Source organism: Engystomops pustulosus, chromosome 11 (assembly GCF_040894005.1).
Source record: "Engystomops pustulosus chromosome 11, aEngPut4.maternal, whole genome shotgun sequence".
Classification (NCBI taxonomy): Eukaryota; Metazoa; Chordata; class Amphibia; order Anura; family Leptodactylidae; genus Engystomops; species Engystomops pustulosus.
In genome coordinates this window covers 3,463,746-3,476,594 of record NC_092421.1, presented here as the reverse complement: position 1 = coordinate 3,476,594, position 12,849 = coordinate 3,463,746, and the positions used below count along the sequence as shown (strand labels likewise).

The 12,849-nt window shown below is 42.8% G+C and overlaps 1 protein-coding gene across 1 annotated transcript in view; it reads left to right on the top strand.

The window, feature by feature from the left end:
- The first annotated feature begins 1,009 nt into the window (after positions 1-1,009).
- RET (ret proto-oncogene) overlaps positions 1,010-12,849 on the top strand; it is a 72,529-nt gene continuing 60,689 nt past the window's right edge. The window contains exon 1 of the mRNA XM_072129381.1: positions 1,010-1,621. Within this exon, the coding sequence (XP_071985482.1) occupies positions 1,576-1,621 (46 nt within the window). The 5' untranslated portion in view covers positions 1,010-1,575. The remainder of the gene's footprint in view (positions 1,622-12,849) is intronic.

Here is a 12,849-nt window from a genome sequence, read left to right as displayed (position 1 = left end):
CCGGTGTGATATAACGAGCCGTGCACCTGTGTGATATATAGCGAGCCGTGCACCTGTGTGATATAATGAGCTGTGCACCTGTGTGATATAATGAGCCGTGCACCGGTGTGATATAACGGGCCGTGCACCTGTGTGATATATAACGAGCCGTGCACCTGTGTGATATAATGAGCCATGCACCTGTGTGACCATGGTCAGGTTTCTATCCACTGGAAGTAAACAATGAAGATTCCTATAGAATGACAGCAAGCAGAGATCTACAAAACCGTGAGGAATTGATACAGAAAGTATATAGAAATAATGTATATTTTTTCATCATACAAACAATAACATCAATTTGCAGAAATGAGAATATCCCTTTAATACTGGTGGTAGATTTCCTTTTACTTTCTGCCTAATATTCCCCCGATTCACAGTTTTTAATCTTATGGCTGCTCAGAATTTAACCCACTCATCCCCATTATTATTTAGTCCCTGCTATTAACAAACGTAATGGAAGACCCCAATAAACATCTTTAGCGGGCGTTTTATTTGGCTCTACATGGGGAAGCGCTCTTTGGTGTTATCTATGGATTTGCATAGGACTGCAGGACCCACAAGGGACGAATAAAGATTTTAGGGGCACATTCAGCTCTGCTATATACTAAAGCTAAACTGTGACAACCTTTCTGAACGGAATCTTTGCAGGGAGAGTTTATCGCATTTAGGGAACAGAAGTAAAATGTAACCGGATGATGCGGAAAGATGTGTACAAGTTGTCGGAAGGTGCCTCCAGCACGCAGGGGGTTAACACCAGAGCTCGCAGGGAGCCTGCGGGTTTGGCAATGCATTTTCTGGCTGATTGGTTTTGATGATAGCTTTGTCTGTTCCTTCCCTTTGCCCTTTTAACTTCATCCCAGTACATATGTGAGTGTTTCCCCCCACTGCCTGCCCCTCCCCTGCCTGCTCCTGGCTGCAGTTTATTAATTAAGCTGGGTGTAGCTGAGTGCCCATTTGCTGCTGCCTTCATTAGAGCTCTGCTTGCCTGGGAGTGCAGGACCCACCCAGGATCCCTGGACCCAGGGTGTTAGTCACACTACGGCAGCATCCTCCCATAGACACATCCTTGCAGAGCTGCACTACAGAGGGTGCCAAGAGCTAACCAAGGGTCATCCATTGAATGTTTTGGAGAATGTAAATGATCTGGGGAGTGGACCTTGCCCCCCCTGCTACATCAACTTTACCTTGTGTGGATTTCATTGTCTTGAGATCAGTTTTGGACCTCAAGGAGGGATTGTAGCTCCTCTAAATCTCCCAAAGGCAGAGGAGACAGGACCATGCAGCATGACCAATGCCCGTCTCCAGTGCAGATGCATGGTGCATGCTGAGCACATTGCAGGCTGACATGAAGTAGCCAGGACTGAGCCGGGCACATCCACCTACTGCGACAGCAACAGGACACCATGGGGCGATCCCCTCCAAGCCCCTAAACATTAGCTGTAGACTGCAGCCAGACACACCCTGGAGACACAACAAGTGGATTATTGCAGAGGGTCAACTTTCTACCTCCAGCAGTGAAGCCCCTGGCAGCGCAGCATGGCGTCCGTCAGGTGGGCACTATGCATCCTCTGCCTCTCTCACGGTAAGTTCTGCCCATTAATCCTATCTCTCTTTCGGAAATGATTAGTTTTAATACTTCCCAAAATTTCCATATGCTGCAGTGCGTTTCTAGATATTCTTTAACCCCTGAATGGCCATACCATCGCGTCACTGCGTAGAGTGGATACATGGGTGAAAATCCCTTGCAGTTTCCAAAGTTTTGGGGTCCTGTTTGAAAGTTGATATATATGACCCTTCACTACCTTGTATACCGCTGGGTTTATATGTAATCCTTAAGATCTACCTACCATTGTCTCGTGTTACGCAGGTGGACCTATAGATTTATGGATTTCTCATTAGTTTTATGGCGCTAACCTGTTCCATGCTATTAACTGTTTCAGTACAAATTTACCTGTCGATCGTTTGAAATACACAGAAGGTTGTAGATCGCAACCCGGCAGATTGATAGCAATAAAAAAGCAACAAAGATTGTTCATTGAAAAATATAATATATTTGCAGCAAATAGATTCCCTACTACGGACTCAGAGGTGATCCTGTCCATTACTTTGAGTAGATAATCCGAGAGTGCCCTATACTTATAGGTGGTATGTGATACAGGCGGTCCCCTACTTAAGAACACCTGACTTACAGACGACCCCTAGTTACAGACGGACCTCTGGATGTTGGTAATTTCCTGTACTTTATCCTTAGGCTACAATAATCAGCTGTAACAGTTATCACAGGCGTCTGTAATGAAGATTTAGTGTTACTCCTGGTTCTTATGACAACCCAATATTTTTAAAATCCTATTGTCACAGACACCAAAAATAATTTGTCTGGGGTTACAATTATAATCTATAAAGTTCCGAGTTACATACAAATCCAACTTAAGAACAAACCTCCAGAACCGATCTTGTACGTAGCCCGGGGACTGCCTGTATTATTGGTGCATCTTTCCAGGCTCTCTTCTTATACTTACACCAATTAGATTATTTGGCTTAAATTAAACCCTTAACCTCTGCCAAAAACCTGCCAATAATTTGGCACAAATTATGACTCCTCTTAGCCACACGCAGGAGTGTTGAACAGGCAGCACAAATCTGTCTGGAGCCCATTGACTTCAAACCGAATCTTAAATCGGACTGAGTTGGACATGGCAGTTCGGTGTAGGAAATTTAGCAAACTTGAGTTTTTTTTGGACCAAACCCGCTCATGGTCAAGGGACTTAAAGGGATCGTCCATTTTCAGAAAATACTTGTTACGGTTTATGTAAGGAAAAGTTATACAATTTTCCAATTTATTCTCTGTATCAATTCCTCATGGTTTTCTAGATCTCTGCTTGCTGTCATTCAACAGGAAACTTCATTGGATAGGAATCCAATTTTCTAATATACTTTCTGTACCAATTCCTCACATTTTTCAAGATCTCTGCTTGCTGTCCTTCTATGCTTGTATGTTTACTTGCCGTGGCTGAAGATCTGTCCATGGTCTTGTGATGGAGTCCCAGGTGCAGGAGCCCTTAGTATCACACGGCTCTTATTACTCAGCTCCTATTAATAGTGGATTGTCACAAGACCATGAAAAAGATTTCTCTCCAATGAAGTTTCCTGTTGAATCACAGCAAGCAGAGATCTAGAAACCTTTGAGGAATTTATACAGAAAGTATATTGGAAAGTTGGATTTCTATGCAATGAAGTTTCCTGTTGAATGACAGCAAGCAGAGATCTAGAAACCTGTGAGGAATTGATACAGAGAATATATTGGAAAATTGTATGACTTTTCATTACACAAACAATATCAGTTATTTGCTGAAATTGGACAACCCCTTTAATTGCTACAGTACATTATGATCGTGCTCAGCTTTCATAGGGATTTGTCTGCCCCAGAAATCCCGGCGCAGGTGAGCGAGAGGTTCAGAAGTTTGATAAAGGTCCAAGCAGCTGCTGTTTTGTGCAGTGTAAACACGTCCTTGTCATATATTCTTATCACCATATGTCAGTGTTTGCTCATAAAGTCCAGGCACAGGGGATGCAAATCAGAGCTTTTTAATAAAAAAGTTACAGGACCCGCAGATGTAGCAGAGCCGAACCTGTCAACTGTTTGTTACTCTATTGGAAACCATGACAACTCCCCAAATAGAATAAGAAGATAAACTGTGAATGAGACAATGAGACAATGAGACGGACCGTGCGACATGACAAACTCTGCTCTGCTACGTGCAAAGTAAACTAAGCTTTATATCATGGACCTTACAGATTCTGGTTTACACACCTATAAAGTATAATGCGATTGGATACATGTGATATGATATGGAATTGTTGTGTTTGGCTCGGGTTTAAGCAACGTGACAGATTTATGGAGAAGAGGAGGTAAAGATAATTAAAGCTGTGATGGATGGGAAACATTGATTAAAAATCCCAGCAATAAAGGTTTAATCAGTTATGACGATGGAATGGCGAACTCACACGATGCGGGATTAGAAACAAAATTACAGATACAAGGGAAAAAAATGACTAAACATGTCAAAGGTAACAAAGTCTCCAAGTGCCTGTATACCTATGGCTGGAGCGGGGTGTAGCCTCATCAATACACTTATATGTATATATGCGGTCCCCTACTTAAGGACACCCGACTTACAGACGACCCCTAGTTACAGACGGATCCCTCTGCCCCCTGTGACCTCTGGTGACCTCTCTGGATGTTACTATAGTCCCAGGCTGTAATGATCAGCTGTAAGGTGTCTGTAATGAAGATTTATGGATAATCCTTGGTCCAATTACAGCAAAAAAAAAATTGAAACTCCAATTGTCACTGGGGCAAAAAAAAATTTGTCTGAATCTACAATTATAAAATATAAAGTTTCGACTTACATACAAATTCAATTTAAGAACAAACCTATGGAACCTATCCTGTATGTACCCCGGGGACTGGCTGTGTATATATGTGTGTGTGTGTGTGTGTATATATACAGTGTGTATAGATTAGGATATTCAGTAATCCCATCTGTACACACGAGCCCAGCACTGAAGGACTGTTTAGTGGACATAGACACTTGTGAATATCGCTCCAGTCTCTTTCTGAGATTTGACTTTCCTTTTGCCCTGCGCCATGAGTAATTTTATGGTTTTGAAATTAATTTTATGTTCCCTTGAAAGAGACTTTGTGCCGTCCTCTTCCTGCTGCAAATGTTCATTACACCAGTGATTTCATTATCGAGACTCTTTATTGTTCTGCAGCCAATTTACTGACCACGGACACCGGAGCAGCCACAGGCAGAGCTCAGCCGCCATTCAGGAAAAATCGCAGAGAAAGGGGAGTATGGAAAGGGTTAAAACGGCCTTAAAGATTGTGGGTTCCCAAACTTGTCTGATTATCACACAAAAAAATTGTATATAAAAGTTGCTTAAGTTACTACATCTATGTAGAAACTGATCTGCGTAAATTTTTTGCATAAAATTTGCATACATTTTTTTCCAGCAGAACTTGACTTGTGTGGGGGGGGGAGCGAGGGGGGGTAAGTCTGCTGATAGTAACTATCAATGAGAATCTGGGGGAAATATGTGACATTGCTCTATAAATTCTGCACAAATAACTTTGGCGCAGTTTGTATCCGTCCTGTGTGGATAATACCGGATGTTACAGAAGATGGAAACTTCTCCTTTATTTCTGCTTTATGCCGCAATAGCTAAGACTAAAGCCGATGTAAGTGAATGTACTGTCCTTGGATAAGCTTCAGTCCTCTCTGTGTCACTGGGCACTGGGCACATTGTGCTATGACTGATGACGACCCCTGTTATTAGGATCTCCCTGTGTGTAGTGATGGGACCCTCTTATCCCTGTAGAATCATTTACCAGCACCAGGAGGTAACGTAATAGCTTTATAATAAACGCCCACATAGAGACGATGGTCGCTACCCAGGGCCTCATCCATGATTGGGATACAGCAGTGTGTGGGGTAAAATGGCGCCCCCTTCTGGTGTTAAACTCAACCAACCACTTAGAGCACAGTGTTGTGTATCTTTTCTATTTTCTGGACAGTTTCTATATTAGCCGAATATGTGTAGAGAGGGTCCCTCACGGGTTATCACTACCCAATAGACGGATGTGCTCTTTCTATCTGGGGCTACCTGCCTGTAATGTGTCCTTATCACCAGCTACCAATATCAGGCAGGATCTGCTCTTGAATTTGTGGTCCGGGCTGTGAGACTATGGCCATGACTGTAAGCCCATAAAAAAGACACGGACGTATACTAGCTGTTCATACAATTGCTATGACAAAATGCATGTTTTTGTGCGTGTAGCCTTAAGGCACATTCACACGATGCGTTGCGTCACATTTTTTGATGCGTTTTCCCAAAGGCTTGAGCCTTGATCACACGCTGAGGTTACATTGTGTTTCCACTGCATCTGATAAAACGCAATGTAACCCCAGCGTGTGATCAGGGCTGAAGCCTTTGGAATGCGTCAAAAACGCAACGTATGGTGTGAAAGCGCCCTGACTGATGATTACCGAATGCAGAATGTCATACTATAATATGCTCAAAACATTGGAAGGATATGAGGTCACCTCTAAGATCTCTGTCTTTTGGGATTTCAAGGGATCTATTACAAATGTTCTGCAATACAAGAGGTTGACAGCGGAGATGAGAAGGAAACAGGTGCAGTTAGTTAATAGTCTCTCTTAGGGTATGGTCACACGTATCGGCCCCATCTCATTAGCATTTCCAGTGGAACGCATGCGTTTGCTTACCGTCCGCATGCGTTGATTGAAAAAGCAAATTAGTCTGTGCCGAGGCACGCCCCCATGGCGGTATGTGTGACCGCACCCTTAGGCCAGGTCCACATGCAGCATTTGTGATCCGTTACCACTGAAATACTTGCGATCGGGAGGAAGGATCATGGGGGGTTTTATTACCACATTGTCTGGTTTCTTCTACAACTTTCAAAGACTTTTACTTGGTCTCAGTTGATACCAGGGCCGGTTCTAGACAAAGTGGGGCCCTTGGCAAAACTAAAAGTGGGGCCCCAAAATAAAACTATTTTATGACAAGTCACAGTCAGTAAGAGACTTCCTTTAGTCTGGTAAAACACACTGTAATATGGGAGAATTTTAGGTGATAAATAGATGATAGAGAGATGATAGGCAGTACGGTGGCTCAGTGGTTAGCACTACAGCCTTGCAGCGCTGGTCAACATCTGCAAAGAGTTTGTATGTTCTCTCGGTGTTTGTGTGGGTTTCCTCTGGGTCCTCCAACAAACCATATATTTTTTGAAAGCAGACACACCCCATTTTCAAAATTGCACTAAAGAGTTTATAGACAGAGGCGCCTTCATGCAATTTTGATTCAAACTGAAACATTTTATAAAAAATACTTAAAATTTGACAAAAAATGTGCTCCAAACAGAAAGCATTTACCTTCCCATCTCCTAAATGTAATAGATGGACGTGTGTAGAGCTCACAAATGTCCCATATTGATATGGTCACATAAATAAATCCCAAAATATCACTAAAACTGTAATAACTAGATATCTGCTCTTCAGATAGAAATTTTAAGACAACCTTCAAAATATATCAATAAAACAGAATAAACCATAAACCCTATATAATTTTCATAGCAGACAACCAGGCGATGCATTTGGCAATCAACATTCAAAATTTTAAGATTTGTACAAATCCAGATACTTATATAAAGAAAACAAACTTTCCTAAACCAGTAAGATGTGAGGAGATGATACAGACCCCACATGTGGATAGTCACCAAAATATGCAGCAAAGGGAACGTCACAACCACAGGGGACACCAAACTTTTTTTGCAGAAATAAAAGGCAATAAGAGATAAAGTGTGTTCTGCATAGAGAAGGGTTAAAAACATGAACTTTAGTTGATATTATCCCTTCTCAAAATATAACATATAAAGTAACATATAAAGTGAATATTTCCTTTATCTGTGAGGTGTAGCAGCAAAATCTCCCTGCAGCCTGATGGCTAAGAATCTGGAGGGGGGGGGGTCCACACTTCAGGGGGCTGTATCTTTGGCTTTGTGATACATAGAACCTCACTTCTTTTTCCCATGGAAAAAGAGAGTCTCCTCTTTTATATGAATCTAAATTTGTGTTTCTAAGTGTCAGGAAAACGGAGATATTAACTGTTAAACTGCTGTTAGGAGTGATTTTTATAAATAAAAATGGCACCTGATATCCTCACTTTAAACCTGAATATTTCTGGATCCCTGGCACCTAGAAACACAATTCAAGATTCATTTGAAAGAAGAGTTTCTACCCTTTCAGAGGGCAATTGCCCACTTTGCCTACCCATAGCGCCGGCCCTGGTTAATACATTATTATTATCTTTATCTTCTGTATCTTTCTTGGGTATGGATCTTCGTGTCTTTCTGTCTTCTCTACCGATCTATGGGACCTGGGAAAACAAGCCGGTCTCTAGAACGCTTCTTCTCTGAGCCAAACAATGGGCATACAAATCATCAATGAAACAGAAAATAACACAGCGGGGGTTAATTAGCCCCAAACCTCGGAGGTCTTTCTTGGATGAGAGGACACAGCATGGCACAGACTGAAGAGGCCACGGACGTCTTGTCCTTGCTGGAATCCGGAGCACTGAGCTTCTGTTTTTCTCTTGGCATGAGAAAATAACGAATGGCACAAAACAATAGAAATGGAGACGTAGAAATCGCAATATGCCGCAAAGCCTTGTTATTTGTCACATTTTAGGGTGCGGTTCAAACTGTGGCTTGAATTAGCAGTGAAAAATCAATCTGAAATGACAGTCCTAGTTTAGGGCGATTACTAACCCCCAACCCAAATACTATGTATACTTCCGATTCCATGGAGATCATGATACAAAAGTGGATACAAATGCTTGATCCATTCTCTACTCCAGTACAAAAAACATTTTTGCTAGATGCAATTCCAATAAGTCGATGTCACTTAGGGAGTGGCACTGACCATCTGATATCTTTTTATACCCTATAAAGATTTTGGACACTCGATAGAATCGGTAGAATACATAGAACAAATTGGGTTGGGGATTCGAAGTCTCCCTAAACTTGGTCGAGATAAAGCGATTTTTTTTTTTTTTTTTTTACACTATTAGACTGTGGAAGTTGGTGGGACCTTACTCCTTGTTCCTCCATTGGGTCTCAATATATATTTGTAGAAATCCTGATATGTCTGTCTCCATCATTGCCAGCATGTAACAGTCTGCCCAGTAATCCCCAGGTTATACCCCCCCTCTACAAAGGCTCCACAGAGGAAGAGGCAGACCAGAACCATACACTTGGTATTATGATAATAAGAGTCCTACAGGACCCCCAATTAGCTTACAGGAAATCTACCATCTGGCATCTATCTACCAAAGTACATGCAGTGGCAGATTTCCCTGGGCAACGTCATCCTGAACTTGTATTGTATATTTGTTGCCTGTACAATTTAAGTTTTACTATATACAAATTAGGAGCAGGAGCTACTTTGAGCTCCGGAAGCTACGGCTGTTATACACCCCTACCCCACAGCTCTACAGAGACACCCACAATGTCTACTATGCCCAGACAGCTGGTGGCGCAGGAGTAACTGCACATGCGCAGGCCATGCGGACGGCTTCCTGGAATGCACATAATGTCTGTAGAGTCTCTTACAGCACAGGTCTGCGCATGGGCAATAGCTTCAGGGGGGCTCTGCGCAATCTCCTGAGCTGGTGCCGCAATACACAGGTCCTGCCACTCGCAGAAGAGACATTGCAGATGTGCATGGGAAGTCTCGGCACAGCTCCAGGGGGGCGTGTAATAGCCATAGCCACAGAAACTTTAAGGAGTTGTCCACAATTTTGAAAACTTAAGAAACATTTTACATAGTAAATGATGGGCCCCTATTCCATTACTTCCCACTAGACGGGCATGTAAGTAACGATTAGGGTGGTCTACCAGAGGGGGAACCAATAGGCGGTGGTTAAACCAGATGAGTACATGTTATTAGGGGGTAATGGATCTATGTCACTTCTGGAAGGTGCTTCATCCCAGTTATTGCCCCCCAGATAGAGCGAGTGACGCCGATACAACTACGTAAGATCCTTCTATGTATCACATTAGATTGGACGAGCAGGAGGCAGTCCTATGTAAATTGTCGCTCCATCATCCCGGGATACAGGTCTTCCCATGATGGAGAGACCTGCAATGATTGATGACCGATTTCTCAGTGATGTAATAAATTCTGTTTTCTAGATTGGGTCAGAAATGTCCGAGATTTATCTGTGTCCTAGAGAACATACAAAAAACTCCATGACTTGTTTGTGTTCTTAGGAAAGAAAATCTCATTCATGGTGTTTAACCCCTTAACGACTTGGCCCTTTTTTGTTTCCCTTTTTTACTCCCCCTCCTATAAGTTCTTTAATTTTTTTCATGTAAGGAGCCGTATGAGGACTTGTTTTCTGCGTAACAAATTACACTTCATAGTGACAGTGTTTATCATTCCATGCCGCGTACATGGAAATGGGAAAAACAATCCAAATGCAGTGAAATTGGTGAAAAAACGCATTTGCGCCATTTTCTTGTGGGCTTGGATTTTACGGCTTTCACTGTGCGCCCCAAATGACAGGTCTACTTTATTCTCTGGGTCGGTACAATCACGGGGATAACACATTTGTACAGGTTTTATAATGTTTTCACACATTTACAAAAATTAAAACCTCCTGAACAAAAAAAATATGTATTTTGCCATCTTCTGGCGCTGATAACTTTTACACACTTCGGTGCCCGGAGCTGTGGGTGGTGTCATTTTTTGCAACTTTTGATGATATTTTCAATGCTACCATTTTGAGGACTCGAGGGCCTTTTTATCACTTTTTATTGCATTTTTTAATTTTTTTGTGAAATGGCAAAAAAGTGTCATTTTTTACTTCGGGCGCTATTTTCCGATATGGGGATAAACGTTCTAGGGAAAGGGGGGGTGATTTGAATAAAAAAAAAAGTATGGGGGCCAGTATATGGGGATTTTCCACATCATATATTACAATGGGCAAATTGTGCAAAAAATAAAACGAGACAACCTCGGGTCTTTGTATGACCTAGGGCTGATCTTGAATGTATATGCTTCCGTCAGGTTTTCCGGTTGGCCTGTGAGCCCTAACCATCCTCCTGCTCCTGACATGCGTCATATTAGGGATAAGGGGATAAATCATAGATAAAAAGATATAACTTTCCCCACCTTAAACAAGACCAACTGTTAACATGCCTTAAAGGAAATCTACCATCAAAATCCAGCATAATAGACCAGGGACATTACTCATAGATCCAGGCACTGGGACTGTGGATATCTCCTTCTATTTGTTATCCATGGCCTCCTTCCTGCTAAACTCAACTTTTAAAATCATGCTAATGAGCCTGAAAGGCTCCTGGAGGTGTTCCCATAGCCCCTTTGTGCTGTAGCTTCACAGGCTGTTACACTATCTCCCCCTCTGCTCCCTCAGCATTTCCCCCTCCCTCTGCCTTATGAAATCTCACTGCAGCACAGAAAGTTTCACAAAACCGTGTGATGGAGAGGACAGTGGTGATGGACAGTGTAACAGTCTGTGAAGCCAGAGCACGGAGGGGCTCTGATTATACACCCCCCCCCAAGCCCTTAATTTTATTTGCTTTTAGAAGGAAGGAGGCCATGGACAACAAATATTAGAATATTGCTACATCCATGGTCCCTTGATATATGAGTAAGTGCCTCTGTTTGATTTTGATGGTAGATTTCCTTTAAAATATCGGATTTTGGCATGTCTGGAATTATTTCTCTAGCCATCATTATCCCTGAGTAACCAGTGTTATTCATTTTTGATTTCTATTGTCAGATAGGAGGAGCAAAGCTGTCTGTTTCGGCACAGAACCGCCCATCTGATGGTAGAGAGTGGGAGCCTTAATATCATGGTTAGGGGTTACTCTCAGATTAGTGGTCAGATTAGGATGGAGCAGATGACCTGGCAATTAACAGACAACCTAATAGGGTCTGGAGAGACAAGTTCCTACCATGGTAGAATCCGTAGATTGGCTCCTTTGTTAATGGATGCACCGAGTTGGGGTTGATTATGTAGGTGGCGAAAGGTAATTTGTTGACCCACCCATCATTTAAGCCAAGCCTGAATCTGTTCTGGAAGGGAAAACCGGAGTGAGCTCCAGCTAGGCAGCTCTAGAGGTGACTTATCTCGATGATTTCTACATGGCAACCACGATCCTTGCTCTATACCAGTGATGGCGAACCTTTTAGAGATCGAGTGCCCAAAATGAAACCCAAAAGTTCCTAGCTTTTCCCAAAGTGCCAAGACGGCAATTTAGGTAGTAACAAACTTATTGCTACCAGAATCTTTGAGCTCCAATCCGACCCTGTCCGCACCTTTTCACTCTTCGGACAGGACCAAGCAGCACAGGATAGGGCACTACTTGGACTGCCTGAGACTGCAGGGAGATGCCATGTCTGGCAAACTCTGTGCCTGGGAGACAGCCCGAGTGCCCACAGAGAGGCCTCCGAGTGCCATAGGTTCGCCACCACTGCTCTATAGCATCTGTGAGATCTTTGTGAGTATCAGCTGATTTGTCCAACCAGAAGCCTTCTACAGCTATACCTATACCCAGGATGGATAACGGTTGTGACCATACCCTTAATGCCAATAAGGTTCTTTACAGTAGAACCGATGACAAAAACAATGTAATTCTTTCATATAGAATTGGACCTTTATCTCATAACCAGTGACCTTGAGATTGTTAATTAATATGTCAATTAATGGTGTTTGATATTTGTCTATTGTCTGAATGGAGATTTGTTTTCCCCTTGGACCCAAACTGGGTATGGACTGCCAAGATGTTTTACTTTCCTCTGGATGATGGGGCTAGGCTTTTACTAAACCTAACTATGTCTGGAAGTGGGGGGGGGGGGGGTCCACAGTAAGTGGCCACAGTGATGAGACCTTGATTCTTCTTCTGTCGTTCTTCTAGTCGGACGTGCGCAGGTCTGGGACTCAGAAAATCTCTTTATTATAGGCAAACTTCCAGGAAAAACAAGCGTCTTATTGTGTGCACAGCCGGCCACAGAGCGGGCAGGTGGGAAGCAGGTGCAGCTTAGACAAACAAGACGCGCAGGTAACGGTGGGATAGATATCGTCCACACGGCCGACAGTCACTGGTTATGTTACATGGGATATTAATGAGATTTACGTTACTATGTACTTACTACAGACCCTTCCTGGATCAAAACAATGGGAGACGCTGTGGGATATAGA